General features: G+C 35.3%; 1 protein-coding gene across 4 annotated transcripts in view; it reads right to left on the bottom strand.

Annotated features, from left to right (window-relative positions):
* Positions 1-25,068, bottom strand: part of LOC127871881 (unconventional myosin-VIIa-like) — a 132,622-nt gene that overhangs the window by 23,513 nt on the left and 84,041 nt on the right. For 2 of the 4 annotated variants that reach the window (XM_052415138.1, XM_052415140.1), the window contains exons 17-28: positions 23,351-23,567; positions 21,755-21,769; positions 20,765-20,794; positions 17,876-18,751; positions 16,369-16,485; positions 8,357-8,581; positions 6,563-6,694; positions 4,465-4,623; positions 3,698-3,768; positions 3,208-3,397; positions 1,880-2,062; positions 266-670 (exon numbers count right to left, since the gene is read on the bottom strand). In XM_052415138.1, the coding sequence (XP_052271098.1) occupies positions 266-670; positions 1,880-2,062; positions 3,208-3,397; positions 3,698-3,768; positions 4,465-4,623; positions 6,563-6,694; positions 8,357-8,581; positions 16,369-16,485; positions 17,876-18,751; positions 20,765-20,794; positions 21,755-21,769; positions 23,351-23,567 (2,620 nt within the window). The remainder of the gene's footprint in view (positions 1-265; positions 671-1,879; positions 2,063-3,207; positions 3,398-3,697; positions 3,769-4,464; positions 4,624-6,562; positions 6,695-8,356; positions 8,582-16,368; positions 16,486-17,875; positions 18,752-20,764; positions 20,795-21,754; positions 21,770-23,350; positions 23,568-25,068) is intronic. The other 2 variants (XM_052415139.1, XM_052415141.1) reach the window with 2 other exon arrangements.

Genomic DNA, 25,068 nt, shown 5'->3' with positions numbered 1-25,068 from the left:
GCTTGTTTCATTCAATATTATTGAAACATGTTTTCATGATAAAACATTATGATCATGATGATTATGAACATGATGATGATGATAATCAACACAAACACTGAAATGGCAACAACATCACCTTCAAGGTATCAAAAATAGATTCTCACAACATCACAATTTCATACTGTGCAAAAGTATAATAAAACACAATGTAACACGAGTAAAAAGATCGTATAAAAACACTGAATTAATAAAACAGTATAAATGAAATAGTGACAAAATCTACCTTTTTAACGCCTTCATAGTCTGGCTTCAGCCAGGCTGCGTGCACAGGAGAGTAGCTAGCAATCAGGTTCCCAAGGTCTTCCTTGTGATTTGTCTCAAACATGAAACATCGCTGAGGGCATTCAGCCTGCACTCCGTTCTTAAGCTCCATGGTAACATAATTATCATTTGGATCCAGCGAAATTGACTCAATCTCCACATACTTAAAGTCGTGAAGAACACATTTGTCCTTGGCCCTGATAAACTTCACTCCATCCATGTTGACGGCAAGGAGGGCGTCGTGTGCGTGGGGCCAGAGGCCCTTGTGGACTATCGGGAACAGCGTGCAGCCATAAAGGGGGAACTGCTTCACGCAGGTCAGATACCATACCTTGGCCTCAAGTTCCGACTTTCCTGTGCCATATTTCTGAAAGGGAGAAAAAAATTGATTATCTATGATTGGCAAAAACATGCTTAACTACTGAAAGCGTAATGTGAGTAAAAAATATCTTACAGTAGTAATAGCAACATGTTATCAGTTACTGTACAATATTTATTGTAAAATGTAGGGCTGTAACGAATACACTAGGTGACGAATACAATACGTATTACGAATACAGGGTAGCAAATATGAATATCTTTTCGTGAATATGAATTTCAATGAATTTGATTTGATTAATTGAGTATAATTGCATACTGAAAATATAAAATATAACACTTTGAAATAACAAAACACTGCAAATTGTCTTCGTCTTGTCTTTTTGGGGGAAACCAAAGTAGCTCCAGACAAACAACATGTATTTGGCAGGCATGTCAACGATACCAATAGCATTCCCTTTGCAAGGCTCCATGTTTGTTGATAAGTTGCACAATCATTTTCGTAAAGATAACCAAAAAAAGAAATTCCATCTGCTAATCCTTTGTGTGTATGTTTAAGCATCAAATCACTCGTATTTACCTAAATAAACATTAAACAACCATAGAAAATTTTTTCAATTCAATGTCGTAAATATTTAACCGGTGCCCGCCATTTTTGTTGATAATCTCACTGTGTAACATAGTGGGTGGGGTAGACATGATGAAACACGCCGGAATAAGGAGAAGAACATTTAAATATAGGGGTTAAGTGTATGAACCTTCATTTGTAAGGTAAGATGATTAAACTTTCAAACTTGAACCACGTTGTTTGTATTCGTCAAATATTCAGTTTGGGAGGTGGCGAATAACGAATACTATTCGTCCACAGCCGTATTCGAGTAATTCGAATATTCGAATGTATCATTACAGCCCTAGTAAAATGGAAGCAAGTTTGAATCATAAAATAACAAAAGAGTGAAATCAACAAACAAAATTCTGAAAATAATGCATACAATATTCTGAGCAAAAACACATTATTTATTTCAAACTCGCTCATTAAAGACTGTTAGTATGTCAAACTGGAAAAAGTTTTACAAAAACTTGTGACCGCAAAAACAAAAACCCGAAAACATTTACTGCAGTGTTTGCCCCAAGAGACTAAAAAAACATGTGCAGTCATTCAATACAAACAACTAAACACAACCAATATAAGACAAACAATTGTTAAAAAACAATGTAAAACTTAAAACAACCAAAACAAGAAAAAAAATCCACCAACCTTGTGAGCTGCAGCCAGCTGCGCGCTCCAGTCCTGGTTGCTAAGCGCCAGAATGCGCCTGCAAATGTACTGTTCGACCTCCTTGTACCGCTGCAGCTTGTTGTCCTGGTAGGCCCCTAGCACCACCTGGGCTTGCAGACCGGCCAACTGCAGAGCCACGCGCTCCGACACAGAGAACTCGTCCTGCGTGGGATGATACAAGTGCGAAAAGTGTCGTCCAAAATAAGCCTGTGCAGTCTGCACGGGCTAATCAGGGACAATAGTTCCTGCTTTAATTTTTTCTTTGAAAGGATGTCTTTTGTTAACAAAATTCTCGTCTGCACAGGCTATCAGGGACAAAAGTTTTTGCTTAACATTTTTCTTTTAAAAGAAGTCTTTTGTAAACAAAAATCTAATTTAGGTGGGAAAAGTTGTTCTTTATTAGACTGTGCAGACTGCACGGGCTTATCTGGGACAAAGCTGCATGCAAATACATTAAGTCTGGATTGTCCAGAGCAAGGTTTGTTATGTCTATACTCATGTCACAGCATGGATTTGTTCACAAAAGGGGAGAAGCTGTATGAAAGCACAGTAAGCTCAGTGGGAAAGGCATTTTATCCATGATAGACAGGGGTGATAGACTTACACCCTGGGACACTTACTGTAACTCGTCTAAGTAAGGCCAACATTGATGCATGGAAGTGCAATATAACATGAGCTTTAAATAAAATGCTGAAAAGTAGTCTCATGTGAAATATGTTTTTCTGCCATAATTAGAAGTCTGTGTATAAAATTGAGTTATAAATCAATTAACCCTTAAAGCGCTGGAGCTGAATTTTAAAGGCCTTTGCAAACAGTTTGGATCCAGATGAGACGCCACAGAACGTGGCGTCTCATCAGGATCCAAACTGTTTGCTATTCTGATAGTATTCTTTGAAAAAAATCGAAGAAAATGCTAATTTTAGAAATTCTGCAGACGACATTTTAGCAGAAGACAAATTTCCCAGCATGCAAAGGGTTAAGAGTACAGCATGAGAAATTATGTGAGAGGGCACACTGTATCTTAGTTGAAGAAAATCTATTATAGACTTAGTCATTGACTACATTATTGTTACCTGCTACCAGCTTCAATAACTGCCTGATTAAATGTACATAAACAAAACTTGCAAGATGTTTACATATTTGACAGTGAATGATATTGCACAATTACTATGCTTTGTTTCACATGCAAATTCCACAGCATTTTTGCTCTTTTTATCAGCCCTTCTTTAAGCATAACCAATATTATAAACACATAACCCCACCACATCATACCAATACTTTTAAATTTACAAGAAGTTTAAACCAACCTTAACGACTTTGTTGACAGCCTCTGCATACAGTAGGTGGTACTCCACTGGATCATTTGGAATGTCATGAACCTGTCGGTACACACGCTTGCGGAAGATCAGTCTTGCATCTGTACCTCCCAGGGCCATTTTGGGCCCCTTCTTGGACACGGTCTCATACTTAGACGGCAGGGCAGATTGTTTCTCTGATCTTCATATGGAAATAAATGAATATTTTGTTCACATTCTATATAGATCTTTATATTGAAGTATGTAAGTAGTAGAAATTTTTTCAACAATTGCTTTTTCAAAATGATTTTCAAGGGAAACAAAAACAAACATAGGTGTTTAAAATAATACATTTTTAAAATGCTGTTCTTAAATGATATCTTAAAAATTTGTGGAAAACAGGTTCAAATCTAAAACCTAACAGATCTCAATTAAACCCAATAAGGTATTTGCATTCAGTACAAACTCAGTTGTCACATGCTTGACATTGTTGTGTTCTTACATTTCCCAGTGGGCCAGCACATCAGCCACGTACTCATATGCCCGGATATAGCGCTCATACTCAGTTGTAACCTGCAGACAAGAAATGAAATATCTATGTTAAGTAAAAGAAATTAAAGCCATCTTGCTGTTTTTAAGAAACCATGGCAATGTTGTCAGAAAAAACACAATTGCAGTCAAACAGACACTAAATAATTTCCTGTAGGAAAACTAAACAAACAAGTATGTTTCACATATAAATATTCCTCAATTTCAAAATCACTTATTCTTATTGTGTGTAGGACCACTGCAACCAATTTGTGAAATAATCTTAAATTAAACAATTGTAAGTAGCAAATTCATTTTTCACGAGTGTTCCTTTGCTTTAATCCACACATAAACATATTAAATTATACAAAAATAATTACCTTATTTGTTGAAGATCAATACGAAAATGATAACTTGAAACTTGGCGGGACCTTACAGATGAAATGTGTCAGTTATTAATAAATGATTGACTCTCTGTGAAAAGGGGGTTTAATGCATATGCGTAAAGTGTCATCCAAGGTTAACCTGTGCAGTCCACACAGGCTTATCAGGGACAACAATTTCCATCTTTACCGGACTTTTGCTAAGAAGAGACTTTCTTTAACAGAAAAATACCATAACAGCTGAAAGTGTCATCCCTGACTGCACAGGCTAAATGGAACAACACTTTACGCACATGCATTTAATCCAATTTTCACAGAGCATAGCCAAAATACATAACCAAAATCCTCATTTCCGTACTTCGTAAATGGCCCATCCCTCAACAGACTGCAAGCCAATCTTCTTGGCCACTTTTGAGAGGACATCGTGTGTTGTGTCACATGGCATGATGCTGACCGCCTTCATCTTCCCATCCATGAAGTGAACTTTGCAGACCAGTGGCGACAGGTTACGCATGCTCTGAAAACGTTTAATAAGTGCGGTTAACTCTTTCCCGCTAAAAAAACAAAGCGAAAATGGCTAAATGCAACCAGCAATAAAACCACAACAGCCTGTGAGTAACTCGCAGCCTGTTCAGGTTTTATGCTGTTTGCTACTCATTAGTATCTCAGGATTAGACATGTGCCCTTTACAACTTGAATCTAGTAAGAAAGTGTGTGTTTAAATTTGATTTTCTGGGGAACTACAAAAGGGTCAAAGTGCGAAGTTGAGTGGTAAAGAGTTAAAAATGTTTTCTTTTTTTTTAACTTAAGATTCACTGGTCCACATAGTGATTTTTTTAACCAGAACACATTAATATGTTGCCATGGTCATATTTCTATTGCCTGTATACACTACTCCCAAAGCAAACAAATTAAATCAGTATCTCCACTATGCAATTCAGTTTGGCGATGGTTATATATTTGTTATCTGCTTGCAGATAACAATAAGTTTGTAACAAAGAAGACATGTAAATATTGTTTAATATTGTTTAGTGTTTCTAAGTTTACATAATCTATTGGTCCAGACAGGATAGTTCTGAAATGTTCCCTTGTATTCGGTGATTTACATCTGTCAGACGTAGCTCAGTCAAATAATTGCTATGCAGTGATAAATGGTCCTCCTCTATTGCAGCCACAAAGGATGTGGTTGAGATATACCTAGAAACTGCCCATTCAGATCATAGTGTCAAATACTGTATACAACTCTTGTGCATCACAAATCATGTGCTTCATCATTCCTTTACATTCAATTTTGCAGTAAAATTTGCATTTTGGTTAGTCAATTGCTGGAGTTTATCAAAATTTCAAAATTAAGGTTAAGTGAAGGTCACTGCATTGATTTCTGATAGACAAGAACAAGTTGGTAAAACAATCAGACTCTATTTATTTCTGTGTGTTGTTACTGGTTTTAAAGGACATCAGTGATGAGTAAATGAAGGTTGACATGAGTTGCTTGTGAACTTCAAAATGATTATTATTAGACGGAAATTAATTTTCGTTGATTTTGTGCGTAAATCAATCAACAATTTCAAGATCCCAACAAAAAATTATGCCAAATATTTAAAAATAATTAATAGCTGTATGCATAGAAAGATATAAATATCCAAGATAATCCACACACAAATCCTGCGTTTGTTACGCAGTGCAGATTAATTCAGAAGGGGAGTGCATTAAACTGGCTTTTGACATTTCGAATTTTCCTGTAAAAGGCTAATGCAGTAAAGATGTATTGATACAGTTAATAGTAAGAATTAGCACACCCTTTATGTCCAGTGTGGATATTGTATGTAAAGATGATGAAAGCATTTAAAGATGATGACATGTACCTTATTGAAATATTTTCTGTTTTTTTTTTTTTTTTAGAGAAATAAAAACTTTTTTTTATTTTGGCTGTTTGTGTTTAACTCCATTGACTAGTTGCTATAGATTTGAATGTATCAATTGAAATTTATTCAAATAATTGATACAATATTGAAGCCTTATTAAAATATTAAGAAAATTAATTTGCTTCAATAAATTATAACCAATAATATTTGCACCTTCTCTAATTGGTGCTGATAAAGGTAAGATTGTGTTTAACTAGGTTTTCTAGTATCTCGGTGACAACGAATATTAATGATTTTACAGTATTTGCATTCTTCACCGTTTTCTACTGACTCTTCTTGGATAAGATGATTTACCAGTTATAAGTGCATAAACTCATGCTAGTACTTTACAACTACCTTACTAAATAAGAGGCAGTGGGAAAAGGGCTTTTACTTCATGACAGATTGCAATATCAGTTCCAGGGCCTGGCAACAGAATCAAACCAGTCAACCTCCAGTGCTCTACCAACTGAATAACCTGGTCCAGTTTACTTGATTTCTTAATGTTGTTTAACAAATATCTTTAAGACTGAAATAAGGCATGTTACCTACCATGATTTCTGCATTGGATGGTGGGTTTTTGCGCGCCATGGCCCGTGGGACTGTGACCTGCTTCACGCACTGATGAGCGTACTTGCCCACCAGCAGGTGTTGACAGTGACGTTTTGCGTAGGACACCATATACTGTAAAGATAGTTCCAACATGAATAGGATGTTTCACAGATATTATTCTCATTATAAGCATTACATGGTATTATAGCATAAAACATTTGTCATCAAAAGTTGTGTATTAATGAACAAACTTTAAAGGAGTGGTTATCAACATTATTAGGCAATTTGTATTATTAGGCAAAAGCACACAGTGATCATGCCTAGGTTGTACTTATCACTTGAACCCAGCCTACTTGTGCAATTCTATTTTCTTTGAACATGGCCATAGTAACAAGACTATTGCCAAGCAATATATGTCCCCTACCGGCTCCACCATTGTCAGTAATTTCCACAATTGTCAGATTAAAAAAAATAAAATATTTGTTACCATAGCAACCAGAATTTTTGATGTAGGAACAAAATGAAATGACGTGCATAATGTCCATGTTGCCATCTATCCATGTTTCAAGTTTCATGAAAAAATATGAAGAACTTTTAAAGTAATCGCAGGATCCAGAAAAGTGTGACAGACGGACAGACTCACAGAGAGCAATTCATAAGTCCCCTCCGGTGAAACCGGTAGGGGACACTAAGTAGACCATGCTGGCTCTGATAAGCTCACCTGATTTCAAGATAGAGTTGTTGAAGGCCAGACATTGTGAACTTGTTTTTTAACCAAACCTGACTCTGATTCAAACATGGCCCAGCTATTGTCAAGATATACAGTGTGACCAAGTTTTATCTAGATTGTGAAACAAATGTGGCTTTGTTAGTGGTTAGAAGAGTTTCCTAAGATTTGCCCTAGAGACCTAGTTTTTGATGCACAAGACAAAGATGTAACCTTGGCCGTGATGTAACAAAGAAAAACATTCTTAACAATGTTCATCGAGATTAAGCGATATTTGTGGCATCCTGAAGAATTTACAGGTTTTTCTACGATCTGACCTAGTGACCATGCTTTTAGATGCACAAGAACCAAACTCAAGCTTGGTCAAGATACTACAGTGGAGATAATCATTCTGACCAAGATTCATCAAGATAAAATCATAAAGGTGGCCTCTATATAGAGTGGTTATAAGCTTTGACCTTGCTATTTGACTCATTAAACCAAGATTGAATGTGGCGAAGATATTGCCAAGATAAAAAATTCTGAAAACATTGCTGGAGTCGCAATAGCGAAAACAAGGATTTTTTTTAGAGATTTGACCTTGTTTTGGAAGTACTTGACCAAGACAGGAACCTGGCTAAGAAAAATTAAGGTTAATATTCTGACCAAGTTTAATCATTCCAATTGGATGAAAAAATGTGATCTCTATTGATGTGGCGAGCTAAAAGTTGACAACAGATGATGCACAATGAACCACTTTGTGCTCAGGTGAGGACAAAATCTCAAGAAACTATTTTGATTTACAATGTACTACAAATGCTATTTTACAATGAATTAACCATTTGTTATATTTTGTTTTTATACTTTCCACAAATAATTTTACTCTATACTTATGAAAATCCACTTTTGTTTACGTTAACTTTCAAAGCCTTAATCTTAGATGAACAAGTAATTTCATTTGTTTATAATTTGAGAGGAATCTTATTTTTAGATTAAGAACATTTTTAGTTATACAACCAAAAAATGACAGCACCATTTTCTTACCTAATGCAGGTTTCAACTTAATGCAGTGACTAATATTTTCTAACCTTATGCAAGTTTTTGCTAGGCGCAAAGGAAGCAGTGCACAGACACAAGAACAGCCATCCCAGCACCAGGCTGTTGTCGTCAGGGTTTTCCGTCGTCTGCCGGATAAGCTGCACAAGAATCTCATCCCGGAGCTCAATACGCTCGATGCCATGCCGGATGACTGTCTGGATCACAAGCGGTGCTGAATCATCCTTGACATCTTCCTTCAGGCATTTTGTGATATCCTGGCACGATAGTCGTAGAGAATCGCTTAAATATTAGTCTCTTCTAGACAAAAGATTTTTACAGGTAAGCGGAAATAGTCATCCCTGATTAGCCTGTGCAGACTGCAAAGGCTTATCTAAGGGTGACATTCAATTCCAACGCATTATGCTCATTTTTCCCAGAAAGAGGCTAATTATTTTATGGAATGCAGTTTGTAGAGATGAATGGCCTAATCCTTTTTCATTTGAAACCCCACACTTCCTATTCATGTATGTCCCCACTAGGTACTGCCACCTCACTGATGTCACAGTGCAGTTACCCTAATCAGAAGTGACACATATTATGTAAAAATTGATAAGTCAGCTTGAAAAACTGATCCAATTTATATATTTTATGGTGAATCAATAACTGTGGAGTCTCCGGCAAAAGATGTTCCATGGGTTTAACATTTGCTATATTAGTGTGAATATGGAAAAGTTTATTATCTTGAAATCCTTGTTAAAATGTCAATGTGTTAGAAAATTGCCTGATTCTTAAAAAAATAATTAATATATTCTTTATTAGTTGGAGTTTGATGTACATGAATTTTTTCACTACAGCACAAGCCTAAACAGTTTTATATCGGAACAGGTATACAACCTATGTATCTCAAAAGATAATGAATTACAAGATAATGAAAAATACTTCTACAAAAAAAAGAGAATGCCACCGGGGATTAAAAAAGGAATTCTGCATACACTGTTAACGGTTGCTGTCCACAGCTCTGTAACTTCTTAGAAACATGAAGCAAGCTAACAATAGTGGGGGTCCCCAATGTATAACTACTTTGGATTGAACATAAAGTTTGAATTTTCAGGGAATATCCTGACAAAGTAACTCTGAGGGGAAATTAGGCTTCTACGTTATGTAAATGGGGTGTCCCTGATGTAGTACATGAAACCATGGTGTCTATGAAGTTAATTTGTAGATTCTTGGTTATTAATCCCTGGGCAAATAAAAGAAATTAACAACCTACTGTAAAGTAAGTCAGTAACATTTTAGGATTATTAAGCTGAGACCAAAATATCTGTGGTTGACAGCAAAGGAAATCCTTTTATATAACATGGTGGCAAAAGAAATCCTTTTATATAACATGGTGGCAAAAGAAATCCTTTTATATAACATGGTGGAAAAAGAAATCCTTTTATATGACATGGTGGCAAAAGAAATCCTTTTATGTAACATTGTGGCAAAAGAAATCCTTTTATATAACATGGTGGCAAAAGAAATCCTTTTATATAACAGGATATCCAACATAATGTAAGGAAGATGCTGGGTTCAATTAAAGCTGATGCCTTCGAGGCAATCTGCCCCAACAACTCTTGAAGAGAATAGTCCTTCAGGCTAAAATCTAAAAATAATTGTATAGCCCAAATGATAATGTTTCAAAGTCCAAAATACAAATATTATATTTTGTAAATTTCTATGATTAAATTAATAACATATGTGTCAGATTCTGACTTAATATTGATTAGTATTTTGACTTCAAAAGGTGTTTTGATTTGGTACTATAACTTGATGAAGCACCAAATACACTCTAGATCCATAATAGTGCTGTATTAATATTGAAAGTCATTAACAAAAACACCATACCTATAGAGCTAAATTAAAGGTCTTCAGATAGGTCAATATGGGTTCATGATTTATGTATTTCCTACACTTCTACATGTATGGCATGAATTCCAATACTAAACATTATAAGGATTATGAAAAAAACTGACTGCTTACAGCATGTCTATAAAATGGAATCATGTCAATAGGTGCAATGGAATTTAACCCTATACCACTTAGATACGTATTTTTTATGCACATGTATACCCTTAGAAAGTTACATTTAATTAAATACCTATGGGGGGGGGGGGGTTGTGTGTGAAAGGAGTGAAAATACGGACCAAACAGGATTTAGTTGTGAATGTTGGATCATTGAACCAATCAAAATCACTGATACAACCCTCTTGATTTAGTATAAGGATTTTTTCCAAACTTTACCTATTTACATATTGTGTTATTGTTGTCTTATGACAAGCTTTTTATTGAATAGCACAATTTGACTTTTACTACCTTGAAAATGTATAGTCTGACAAATATTTGTATAGCCTCTAGAATGGCAACATGTTTTAGAGGAAGACTGCTGACAGCAGTCTTGTCAGTTATAATTCAATGGCATATTTGAATAGGTGTTGGTCAAAAAATAAATATCAAGGTCAAAATAAGGTCAAATGTGAGTGTGCTGAGAGTTGAACGGATGTATATGAAAGTACGGAAGCTTTCAAGTAAGTGGTATTGATGTTAATCAAATAGGATTTTGGTTTAACAAAGAAATTAAACTTCCTGATACCGGTTATAAAGTCTTAGTCAAAACTGAGATCAGGGTCAAGGTTAAAATGAGACATATAAGATGTGGGTCTGTTTAGAGTGCAAGTGTTTTTTTTTCACCATTTTGGCAGTAGGGTTGGGTCCCTTTGGGTTGGCTAAAATCGTGGTGTTTTGATTAAAATTGGGAAATAAGTGTTGTTTTTTGCTAACAAATGCTTCAAAAATGAGAATAAAATGGTTTTAAATATTATATTTTCTGGATGGGAGATAAATTAAATGTTGAGGTAAAAACAAGATCTTTTTTAAACCTTCAAGTGGGAATTTGTAGGACACATTGGGTAAAAATATATACTTTTTTCCAATTGGGAATGGGGACAGATAGTGCAAATAGATTATATCCATGCAAGTATCAAACTGTTGGGTTAGCCTTATACGGACGGATGGAAAAACAAACGGACAAGCATTTCACTGTAAAATTGCTTCTCAGCACCTGTAGTTGCCAGAGTCATATAAAATGTAATCATGGAAATGAAGATCCAGGGGACAAAAATTCCACTCGTCCGCTCGTATTGACGAGTGAAATCTTGAAAAGACGAGTGAATTTCCCTAAAGCTCTCGTCCTACAGGATGAGTGAAAAAAAAAAACTGATGTTAAAATATATATTTTCTGACCAGTAAGACTCTTTTCCATTAAATAAAATCATTTTTAAAGCATATCTATTCCGAAAGTAGAACGAGAATGAACCGGAAATCGTAATTGTACATTTCATACAGCAGGTGCGCGTTGTTATGCGAGACTGTATCCCGAGTAAATATTGGCTTTTTGGTGTAAACTTTGCGCGTCCATGTTGACAGGGAACCATCTGACTTCATTCACTGTAAGCAGAGCTCCAGATAAAAATTTGGTCAAATTCTTATTTACTCCCTTTTTTCAAAAATAATTCTTATTTTACCCCCTATATAAAATAAATTCTTAACAATATATTACCAAATAATTTGTATTCATTGTTTTTGACACATCAACAATTGAACATTTTGGTTTATAGTCTTGGAAAAGCCTGGCTTTCCTTCTCCGGCCATTTTGATTTTTTATGTAAAACGGTCACTGACACTTCGGCTTAGGTCATAATGGCCTTTTGGACGCCGTTAAAGTCATACAATGTATCAAAAACTATATTTAACATTTCATTTTAATGACATTTTGAATAGGTATACAGTATATTACTTGTATATAAAAATTACGGTAAGTGTAATCAAAAAGGTACAATAAACATTAATGACTCGCCTGCAATACTAGGAGAACGAAATCAAGACCGTTTGGCCTTTCGACCGTTCTTAGGTGTGGCTCTTCCTCACAGCAAACGCTTGAGTGACGTTGACTTAAAGGTGTAGTGGTTACGCATGCGCAATTAATATCCTTCTATATTACATATACAATATTACTATTACAATAGTTAAAGTTCGATATCAATTTCTACCATGATCAAGCAATGACCCACTATATCATCATACATCATTAGTAAGATAAATGCATAATCTTTTGACAAAAATGGATGTCATTAAATTCTATACGTTGTAACTGAAAATATTCAACTTAGAACAGGCAAACCGGTTTTGACAGCTGTGCAGGCGACCATTTTGGGCCCAAATAGTATGACCTACTTTCAAAGCCGGGAACCATCAACAGAAAAAGTAGAGCACAAAAATGTTTTTTTTTCTTATTGCTTACAAATATACCTTCAAATTAATACCAAAAACAACCATTTGCAATGTATTTTACAAATCCTATGCAGCATGCACTGAACAATGTGTGCTAAGTATCAAACTGACTGCAATGCAGGGGTTTTTTATAGAAAAAGGGGAAGACGCTGGACGCTGGGTAAAAGGGGAAAATCGAGCGCGAAAGAGACGTATTTGGGGAAAAAATAAAAACTGTTCATTTCAATGTCTATAACTGACCTACAGACTTCAGGGTTTTTTTTAGAAAAAGAGTCATGTCTCTGACCTTTTTGTTCTTAAACACATGAACAAGTATGATATTAAAGTCAAAGTCCTAAATAAAGTTGCAGGGGTAGATCTAATAATGGGAAATGTTTTCAACTTGGGCCGGGGAACGATGTCAATATTGTGATTTCAATTTCATGATGAATGGGTTGACGATCTAGATCTGCTACAGTATTGGAAGGGAAAGGTGCGGCAGCTGCCGATTGTCTACTTTCACTTTCACAATAATCCGACAGTATTAATCGATGTTGATTACATGTACCTCCGAATCCTGCTGGGTTTCAACGGTTTTTGATGATTCATTCTTAAAAAATACGTCAACGCAATTAATATTTTCCGAGTCCGAACGTTTTATTTTGTTCGTGTATGAACGCCAATTGTGAGACTTTTTCTGTTTTAACGTTTATATCTTGGCTTTCACATAACCCGGATGAAAATTCGACTGGTTTCCGGTAATTAATTGACGAAACACCCTTCTCGCGCAAGACCGGAATCCAGTAAAATAGTCACATGATTAATACGATTAGTTGCCCGGTTTTCATGACGTAATTTAAGAGCTATATATAGAATCACTGGGATTCCCAGATTTGAGTGTTCGTCGGGAGAGAGAGAGAGAGAGAGAGATCGTTGTACATGGTACAAATTGGATAAGCGTCGACTTCCCAAAAGAAAAAAAAAATTTCTTTGAGGGTAAAATATTATATTTTGGTGAAAAATTATATTTTTGGAGGGGAAATGGTATTTTTAGGGGAAAAATTCTGGTAGGGGAAGACGCCGAATATCGGCGTCACTTTCTTAGTAAAAAAACCCCCTGCAATGTAACCCTAAAAACAGGAGTTCGGGTTTGGGGTTATGTGACCTAGTTTTAATTGAGCGCCTAAACGAGTCAGAACCGAGATGAAATGTTTACCGTATTTAATTTGCTACTGGAAGTTTTACGCACGTTCGAAAATTTCGAATTCGTTTTTATTTTTTCAATTCGTAATTTTACGCAAAGATTTTAAATCTAAATCGTTATTTAAGAAATTTAATTTGTTTTACGCCTTTACGCATGTTATCTGGAGCACTGACTGTAAGTATTGATTTTTTTAAAGAATTATTTTACTGCGAAGTACGGTTTTAAACCAGTCTGAATTTCATCTGAAAAATGTCTGACATACGAGCGTTCTGTAAAGGGGGCAGGAGCGATGTTCAACCATCCGAAATGGAAAACACGCAAGCATTAGAAAAAGTAAAAAAAAAATTGTCTTCATTTATTTATTTTGTGTTCCTCATAAATAAAGTAAGTTAACATTTCTTCTGTGATCAGCTGGCATGAATAACTAAGTAAGCAGCATTTTAGCAGTGATATAGGAAACATTGTTAGTCATATCAGTCCTTTGCAATCTTTCTTTCACACATATTTGAAGGACAAGTGCATGTGTTTGCAGGACGAGTGAAAATTTTAATGCACTTGTCCTGCAGGACGAGTGCAATTTATAAATATTTTTGTCCCCTGAGATCCAACATTTGATTTATGTTTTTACATTTATGGTTAATAACATATACTCTTGACAAATAATAACAGTTTTTTTATGAAACATTTATTAATGTTTATAATATTTACAAACTTAAGGTATTCCTTTACCAATATGCTTTACAGGACTAAGCACTTCAGAAAAGTGGAATTTACATAACAAAACACATACAGTAAGTAATAATGAACGCAGGTTTCTGCAAGATTTCTTATTTGAGATCAAAGGTAATTAACGCTTTATATTTTCATTATCCAGTACTATTTCTTAAATATAACTTGTTAAAGATCAATGTAATGATATGTGAATAATCCAGCTTTCTGAGCTACGTGTATATGTTAGGACTGTACAAGAATTCTAGCCAGTTCTCTCAGATGGATGATAATGTAACTTGGGTCTGGTTTAAACTCAATGCACTCTGTGTGAATTGATTCAAGCACTTTTTTACCATAGACTGGATTTTTGTGAATAAGAGAATTTGTTTCAACAAAAAATTCTCTAAAAGCAGCGGTGTTGTCTCTGATCAGCCTGTGCAGACTGCAGAGGCTAAAGTGAGACAATACTTAAAACACATGGATTCAGCCTTTTTTCCACAGAGCGCTGCTTTAATTTATCAATAATTACAGAAGAAAATCTGTTTTACACATATGAACCTCTTAGTGTCCATACATATCTCTGAAAGCGGTTAACCCTTTCCCACTTAGAAGCAAAGTGAAAATGGCTATGTGCAAACAGCATAAAACCAGAACAGCCTGCGAGTAACTTGCAGTCTGTTCAGGTTTTATGCTGTTTGCTGCTCATCAGTATCTAAGGGTTGAAAATAGCCTTTAAAACTTGAATCTAATAAGAAAGGTCTTTAACTAAGACTTTAACTAAATTCAACTTTCTATGGGACTACAAATGCATCAACATTCGTTTTTAAGTGGCAAAGGAATAAATAAGACAATACTGAGCAAGAGATACCAGTCCCAGATTACCCATAAGGCAGAGAAGCCAACTGCCTAAGGGCCTCGCAACCTTCAGGGGCCCCATGAAACTGTGACAACAGAATTGTTGTTCTTACTTACTTGGCCTTATCTAAAGACTTGACAAAGACATTTATTTAAAATTGATGTTTTGTTCCAATTAAAAGCTTGACCTTGTCTTACAAATTGACAATCATTTATTATTTGACAAACAGCATTATTTTGCTGATGAATTTGTTACCAAGATGTTTAATGGGGGTTTCAGTCTGGACTTAGGATATTATAATGGCATTGCATACATATAAAAGGGCATTGTCACATTTTTGTCTTGCCAGCCTTGGCACTAAGGGTATGGGCCCCACAAGTTGCACTGCCTTTGGGGCAAAATGGTGCTAATCCAGCACTGAGAAAAACTAAATTAGCTTTTGGTCAGTTGAAGCTGAATCTTGAAGTCAAAGATCAATAGTTTTCTCACCCAACCTACCAACCAAATGTTACAAAGCACAGTGCTAAGGGTTCTATAGGTATATGGACAAGAAGCTGTAAAAGATGAACAATCTCACCATTTGGGTGCATAATTGTTAAAAGGGTACGGTAAGAATTGGCAATTACATGTTTAAGGAAAAACAAGAGCATTGACAAAGACAAAACAGCAGCCTGACAAGTTAACGTTGTCTTAATTAACCTAGCTTAAGCACATTCTGGGTTAAGTGGTCGTTTGAACAACTAAAAACTAAAAAAAAAAGTGAATAACTAATTATAAAGAAAATATAAAATCCATACAAAGCAAAAGCAGAGAAGATATTGCTTTGGTGTATTTTTCTGTTTTCCACTTGATTTATTGGGTATAAAATATTCATAACTTTTCAATATATATAACTTATACAACTTCTCAACTAATCATTTTTGCAACATAAGTTTTCTTATCTATCTATACAGAACAGGATTATGCTGGAAACTCAAGCCTACCTTGAATATGTTGCAGGCAAGGAAGACATTTTCTGTGTCGTGTATTTTCACGTGTGATGTGGCGATCAATCCAGACTTGCAAAACTTCAACATCTGATCTTTACCCAAGATGTCCTTCTGTAAAAGAGAACAAAAAAGGGATGTCAGAGTTAAAGGTTCTCAACTGTAAAAAGCATAAAAAATTAGTTCAAGTTACCGTAATTACTCTATGTTTTCGGACACTCTAAGTTTTCGGACACACCATTTTTTAGCAAAAATAATTATTTTTCAAGACTCTTAATTTTCTGACACACGAGTTTTCGTCCATAATTAATGCCTCTAAGTTTTCGGACAATATATTTTACAGCGCTATGTTACCAAATTTCGGTCCTGTTTTCGATATCTAATGACACTTCAATCATGGGGTTTTACAACCAGATTAACATCATATAAAATTGCAGGTGCATGCCTGAGGGCAACGGACCATTACACTTGCGTTATGAGGTAAATAACCTTGTAAACCGGTATTAAACAATGGTTTCGCCTGATATAATAAGCGTTATGACAATTACCAGGGGTAGTGCCAATTAACAATTCAATTATCTACCACAGTGGTACTACACATTCTCAGTTAAATAACTGTGACAATGCTTAACGCTTTAAAGTGTGATGCACCCTATTGCATGCTTTACGAACAATGGAAGGTGTTAGACAACAACTATCGGAAATTAACAAACAAAGAATTCATAGTTTGCTTGTTTTAATTGCGTTAACTACAGGTTCATACTAGCGAGTATTGGTACATCATATGCTCATCTTTGAATTCGTTGGTCAAAGTACAGCATTGTAGTAACTTTCTGTCAAATAAATTAAGCATTTAAAATTACTTAAAATGCAGTGCAAACATTTATAACTGTTATTTATACTATATGGCATGGTATTTTACAAGCGCGTGCTATTACTGGTAGTCGTTGATACAATTTACGCTATTTTCGGACACTTCAATATTCGACTCGAAGTATTCGGACATCTGTATTTTGTGAATATTTTTCGTATCAAAGTTTTCGGACACGGAAAAAAAAAAATTATTTTTAAATGTCCGAAAACATAGAGTAATTACGGTACATCAAACACATTCCATCTTTTCTCCTACAATATCTAACACTATTTTCCAATATGCACACTTTAAATGTCTTTTGGGCATAAATAATAATAGATACTGATTATCTTTATTTAACATTAATTTTACACACAGTTGATTTCACTGATTCAAAACGCAACTTTTTTACTACATTCATATTTGGTTTGGATACACACAAAAAACACTAAATTCTAGTGTAGTCTGCACAGGGTAATCAAAGACTTCACTTCCTCATAAACTAGATTTTTACTAAGGAGAGACTTCCTTTAAATGAAAAATACCATAAAAGTCAAAAGAAGATACATGTACATTTAGAAAAAAATTATTAAGCCCTGTTTTCTCAGAGGCCGGCTAAAATGCTTTAAACAAAAGATCCAGAGCTCTCACCTCTGAGAACTTCTTATTCTTCAAGCTCTTCATCAGAGTCCCGCTTATGTCCTTAGGGTGATCATTGAAGTGCTTCTCAGCGTACTCCAGCATGTCATATGCATCCCCAAACTCTCCACCCCCATCCGATATGGGGCTTAGAGGGGCTGGAGGGGTCAATGGGGTCATCCCATTGGGGATTGGGCCACCATCCGGGCCGTGCAAGAGGGTGTTCAGCTTATCAGCCATCTTGGGCGACAGTGTTTCCACATTGCTAGGGGCTTGAACTTGCAGTTTGTTCTGATTCATATGGTCTGGCACCTCGATGGACAAGCTCTTTTTGAGCATAAGTTTTTCTTTGGCTTGCTGGGACATTCCTACACCAGGGGGCAGGGGCGGAGCAGGTATTGTAGGTGGAGGAGGCAAGACTGGCGGAGGCATGAAGGACTCGTAGTCAATGTTCTCTATCTCAGATATGGCATTCTGTATGTCCTGATATTCAGACGAGGTGATTGAGGAGGACCGATTTATGCTGATCACACTGTCTCGGTCTGTGGAAAGTTGGCTGTCTCTCCTGACAGGAGGGCGTGGGGGATGTGTGCGATCTACTTGGCGTAAATGAGGCTGGGCATTGTCTGGTGGTGGGAACGGGGGAGGAGGTGGGATGAATCCATTCTGGTCCAGGGGTAGGGGAGGTGGAGGTGGATGAGGGCCAACCTTGGCGGGAAGTGGTGGTGGAGGTGGTCTTGGGATATTGTCTGCTCCCACAGGGGGCGGGGGCAGGATGTCCTCTAGAACAAGGTTCTCTGTTGAGGCTGACAGTTCTGGTGGTGGTGGCAGGTTGTCAATGCTTCCCTCACGGGACTGACGGCTCTGCCACTCCTGTTCCTGCTTCTCCTACAAACAGACATGTATCTATTAAAAAAACAAAACAATGTCTTTTATATGTTGGTATGCTGCAGAAAACAATTTACGTTATGAACACTGTACACAGGAAACCTATTAAATACATGTACTAATTTAACAGTTTTTTAAATAAAGCATCAAAACACAGTCAGGCATTTTAGTTATGGTATATGTAAAATGGGCATATATATAATGGGCATGTTAGTTTTGGCATATGCAAAATGTACTATCTGAGCAATGCAGAATAAAATGTTTGATATATGACAGATTGGTAAGCATACATAAAAGTAAACGTTTTATGGATAATTATTTGATACATAAAAATATCCACTTTCCTTAAAATTTCAATTGTTAAAACAGTATTAATATTTAGAAAATTAACAACAAAAGAAATGTTCTGTTAAAGAGAGAGATATAAGCCTATATTTTAGATGGAAGTTTAAAATAGTGCAGGATCATTGGAACAATTAAGAATTAGCTGCATATCATACAATTTACTAAGAGACTGTAAGATTGAACAAAAACATGAACAAGAAGAGCCATATTTACTGATGACGACGACCAGAAACCTTACAAGACTGCATGTCATTTAGAGGCATCGGTAAAGGAATACTTTGGTGGCGCTCTTTCCCAACAAGTGAACACAATATACCTTATACCTATCATTTGAGGTTTGCTTTTCCTTTAAAACAGGAATCCATGCATGTGCATTAAGTGTCATCACAGATTAGCCTAATCTGTCTTCACAGGCTAATCAGGGACAACTTTAAGCTTTCTTGGATTTTTTTATTTAAATGAGGTCTTTTTTAAACAAACATCCAGGTGGAAAACGTCATCCCTGATTAGCCAGTGCAGATTGCACAGACAAATCTGGGAGGACACTTTACGCACATGTATTAAGTCCAGTATTCACAGAGCAAGGCTCACTCATGTTGTACATACAAAATGTGGTGAAGCAGAAAACATTATTTGTTTTGAGAAGAAATTTGAAATTGCAATTCTCACAAGGAACAGATTTATCAACAGAGACAAAAGCTGACAATGGAAATTCACTTTCCGATTTCTTGAACAGAGTTGAAAATTTTAGACAAGCATATTTTTGCCACCAAGCAACTTACAAATATGAAGATAAACAGTGGCATCACTAATAAAACTTATAAAGATAAGTTCTCCAATCCTAGAATTAACATAATGTCTAAACAAAAGCTTCTTTTTTATATAAGTTGTACTTAATAAATAAAATTAAATAAAACATGTAAAGACTCCTTCAGATTCCTTCAAAATCTAGGATACTTTAGGGATCTGGAAAGATCCGCAACTAAATTTGTACTGTAAGACAGATATTTATTGTCATTTAACACTCATGTAAATTGATGTTTGATGCATGTTTTTAACAGCTTTAAACGCTTATTTCTGTATGTATAGATCATAGATAATTATAATATTATTCATATTTTTTCATGCATATATTGTTGACAATTTGTGAAGATTCAATGCAATCTAACAAGTCTTATATTAATAACTAGCATACATATGACTCCTTTATATACTACATTATACATATGAGTCTTTATCTAAGCATTCCATATTATAATGCAATGGAAATATTATCTCAGTAATCATAGAAGCAAAGAAATGGCCTGCAAACATCAAAGTTGATAGATTAGCATGTAAAGACTGTAAACATGTGTGTTTTTAACATACACTTCATTTGAATAGAACAGTTTGACAGAATGTGCAGAATAGCCAAATAAGAAATTAATTTCTTTTTGAAACCCAAAACTTGTACATGTCAAACAGATGTAATGAAAATAGTTTTGCATTTCAGTTAGTATGCGCTTAAATTTTCTTTCTTTGAAAAAAAAGCTTCAGTTACATGTTATTTTGAAATGTGTGAATCAAAACTCTGATCCTTATCCAACTGTCATTCTGCAGTAAATTTCAGTTCATATACATATGTAGAAACAGAAGACCCAACCAAAGACTACTTGTTGGAAAACTTGCCTCAAAGTCTTCATCAAATGAAAACACAGGCTGTGAAACAAAAAAGAACAACTCGTTAACTCTCCAAGTGTCTCATTATATGAATATTTCAAACGAGCCACACCGTAGGAAACTCCGCTAAATGCATGTTCATAAGTTATCCTCCCAGATTAGACTGTGCTGTACACACAGGTAATTAAATCAGGGATGACACTATCAACCTGGACTGGATTTTAGTTCATTTAACCCTTTGCATGCTGGGAAATTTGTCGGCTGCTAAAATGTCGTCTGCTGAATTTATAAAATTAGCATTTTCTTTGATTTTTTTCAAAAAATACTATCAGAATAGCAAACAGTTTGGATCCTGATGAGACGCCACGTTTTGTGGCGTCTCATCTGGATCCAAACTGTTTGCAAAGGCCTTAAAAATTCGGTTCCTGCATTGAAAGGGTTAAACTTTGTCTTCCAAGAGTGCAACTCATGTAACATAACTGAAATGCTTGAAAGTATCAACCAAGGCAATCAGGTCAATATCTGAGAATAGCAAAGTCAACAATCACAAAATCACACATAATTCAACAAAACAACTGTGTTCTCATCATATTCACATTTAATACTTCTATGGATAAACATGAAGTCTTTCTTTTTGTTAAAAAAGTAATTAAAATATCTACTTAATTATTGCATTATCCATGAAACATAAAAAGATCCAGTAGTTCAAATATCCCATAAAACAAGATGCTCTTTAACACCAAAATCATGTACAATATCATGTATTATTATTGACAAATAGTTATTTTATTCTGATTTTAAACACTGTTTTAATTGTATAAAACATGCATATAGATTGTTAGTAAGGTTTTAAGGTCAGTAGAGTCTATTAAATAAAATACACACTTATTTCTATACTTGGTAATTTGAGCTAATTATATCCTAATACATCAGCAAAGAGCTTGGCCACTGTTCTAATGTCAAAAACATTTCAAACACATTCCGACTATTAGTACTTACAACTGCGGCAGTTTCCTAGATTAGAAGAGATAACATCACACTTATAATCCAGTAAAAACACTCCAGTTTTTGAAATTAAACAACACTGCAAGCTTCGATATTAAATCATCACATCTATCAATGAAGAACATCAGTACCACCGATTATTAAAAACAATAAATATTGTATCTTATTCGATGCTTGCTATTTCAACGTCATGTGTTTCGAAAAAAGTTCCTAATTAATCCCACAGTCAAAAAGCGAAAGTTATACTCAAGAAATAAAATTTGTAAACACTCTTTGATTGAATAGACAATAATTATACTTGTGGCAAACAATAAACAATTTAAGCAGTGCCAAAGATATCATAGAAAACTTAATATGACTGCATTCACAAAAACTTATAAGCAGTGCCAAAGCATTGCCATAGCGTTTCAAACATTTTATCAATAATTTCCTCATAAGCAAACTCAGTTTCCTAACCGAAATATACATCCAACTGATATCAACTGAATTGAAAAATAATTAAAGCTATAAAGCACAGCATTAAACATACTATTGCTATATTGTTTCGCCACTAAAGCAGCAGTGGGCTTCTTGAATGGCTTCAGCCAATGTTCACCATGCTCAACATGCCCCCCTGCTACCCCAATAATATCCCAGAACATATGCAGTGATTAACACGATATAACGCAATAATTGTGAAAGCTATGGAAAAACATTTGCGATTGAACAGGATTTAACACACTTATTGAGAAAGTGGTGGTAGAACATTAAAAAATTAACCCAAAATAACACACTTATTGAGAAAGTGATGGTAAAAAAATGACCAATAACAGGATTTCACATGCTGCAATGGAGAATTGCCAGCATTGTCAGAGTTGTGTTTGGTGAGACAGATACTTTAATGGACTGGTTAACTTGCAGATGGCCTGCATACTATAGTTACTATATCTCTTTACAATCAATAATTAACCAGTCCCAAGACAATAAAAAAACTCTACTTTCTGCTTATGCATGGAATGATAATATGCTTTCTGAGTTTAAGAGATAATTTGTATACATTTTTGTAATACAGTTGTAAAGTACTGCTATTTTATTATTATATTCTAACTTGTTATAATATATAAATATATTGTTAAAATATAGTCATGATTAAAACATTATTTTGTTTTCCTTTTATCTATAAACAAGTGTGATTGTTGTGCCCAATAACATAATAGTGTATTCATGTGAGTTAAAACTATATAACTAATTAGTTGCTTAGTTACAGTGGGTGCCATGGTCATTAAAAGATCATATTGACATTTTTCTTTAATACAGGTACATGTTTTACAGTATTTCCTTAGTAATTCACTTTAATGAAACTTATTGGTGTGATTTTTGCCATTTTCTGTCAAGTATACAACTCAAATTCATAGTAAGAAATTAACTCTTGGAACAAAATTGCCCATTTTTAATCAGACAGCAGAAATTTCAAACCGTGTTTAAAACAACAACAATGCGTTAATTTAGTGCATACTTGTTTTTCTTAAAAATTCCACTTCTACCCTGAACAATCTGTGCAACCTTTATACCCTGAGAGCAATCACCACAAAATGACAAATCTACACTCACCATATCCTGTGTTAAGAGATCGTTCAGCTCGTTGAGTTCATCCGTTATCTCGTCCAAGGTCTTGTTCTTCCCACTTTTCTGGTCATTGGCGCGTTCTTCCCGGAGAAAGGAGAACATTTCGTCGAGGTTGAGGTTGTTAGGGGAGACGGTGGGCTCGTAGTGCGTCCACATTGACTCGATGAGTTGTGTCAGAGAGTTCAACTCGTTCTGGGACTCTCTGGGGAATAAAAATACAAATTGAATAAGGCTCTGAGAAAACATGGCTTAAATGCATGTGCATTAAGAGCTGTTGCAGTCCGCACAGGCTAATCATCGAAAAGACACATTTCGCTTTTATGATATTTTTTTGTTTAAGAAAGTTTCTTCTTAGCAAAAATCCAGTTTAAAGTGTTGTCCCTGATTGTAAGGCTAATGTACATGCATTACAAAACACTTTTTAAAGACAGAAGCTCGATTATAAAGGGTAACGAGGTCTTGGAGAGGCAGTTAGTTACCCAACAGTACATGATGATCAGAGAAAATGAGTGTTTCATGAATACAATCTTGGGTAAGTATCCACTATCCTCAGTGATTCCGGAAAATCCAGGAGGGGTTATCAACCACTTTTCTCAGTCAAATAATAAACAAGGGACAAAATTGTCACAAAACCAGGTTTTCATTGTGAAAAAAAAATCTGATAAAGGGAGAAAACTCAAACTGAACTTTTGAAATGACCAAAAAAAATTAACCCCCTTTGTAAGTTTTTTTTTTTTTTTAAATCTATTTTTAGTCGTGGCGACCTTGACATTGGAGATATTGACGTGATTCTTTCGTGGGACACACCGTCCCATGATGGTGAACAAATGTGCCAAATGATTTTAAAATCTCACAATGAATGACATAGTTATGGCCAGGACAAGCTCATTTATGGCCATTTTTGACCTTTGAACTCAAAGTGTGACCTTGACCTTGGAGATATAGACGTAATTATTTCGCGTGACACACCGTCCAATGATGGTGAACAAATGTGCCAAATGATTTTAAAATCTGACGATGAACGACATAGTTATGGCTCGGACAAGCTCATTTATGGCCATTTTTGACCTTTGAACTCAAAGTGTGACCTTGACCTTGGAGATATCGACGTAATTATTTCGCGCGACACACCGTCCAATGATGGTGAACAAATGTGCCAAATGATTTTAAAATCTGACAATGAACGACACAGTTATGGCCCGGACAAGCTTATTCCGCCAGCCCGCCAGCCAGCCCGCCAGCCAGCCCGCCCGCATTCGCCAATCTAATAACCAGTTTTTTCCTTCGGAAAACCTGGTTAAAAACCAGATGAGATTATCACAAAGTATGCTAAGTCATACACTAATAAGAAAAATGAGGTTATCATCCACTATGCTTAGTCATATGCTGATAAAAAAGATCAGGTTATCAATCATTATACTCAGTCATATACTGATTAGCCTCAGAGGGTTATCATCCACCTTGCTGAGTCAAATATAGATATGTGAAATGTGGTTATCAAGCACTATGCTCAATCAATCCAGGTTAGGTTATCATTCACTCTCATATACTGATAACCTTCGTAGGGTTATTATTCACTATGTTCAGTCATATACTTATGCTTTTATATGACAATAGACCATGCTCTTTGTTAAGATGTTGGAGACTGTTCAAGTGTAGTAATGATGGTCATATTATTATATTTTAAGTTTAAATAATGATCA

This window comes from Dreissena polymorpha, chromosome 3 (genome assembly GCF_020536995.1).
Source record: "Dreissena polymorpha isolate Duluth1 chromosome 3, UMN_Dpol_1.0, whole genome shotgun sequence".
NCBI classification, from domain to species: Eukaryota; Metazoa; Mollusca; class Bivalvia; order Myida; family Dreissenidae; genus Dreissena; species Dreissena polymorpha.
The sequence above is the reverse complement of the archived record's forward strand: the minus strand, read 5'-3'. Positions and strand labels throughout refer to the sequence as shown.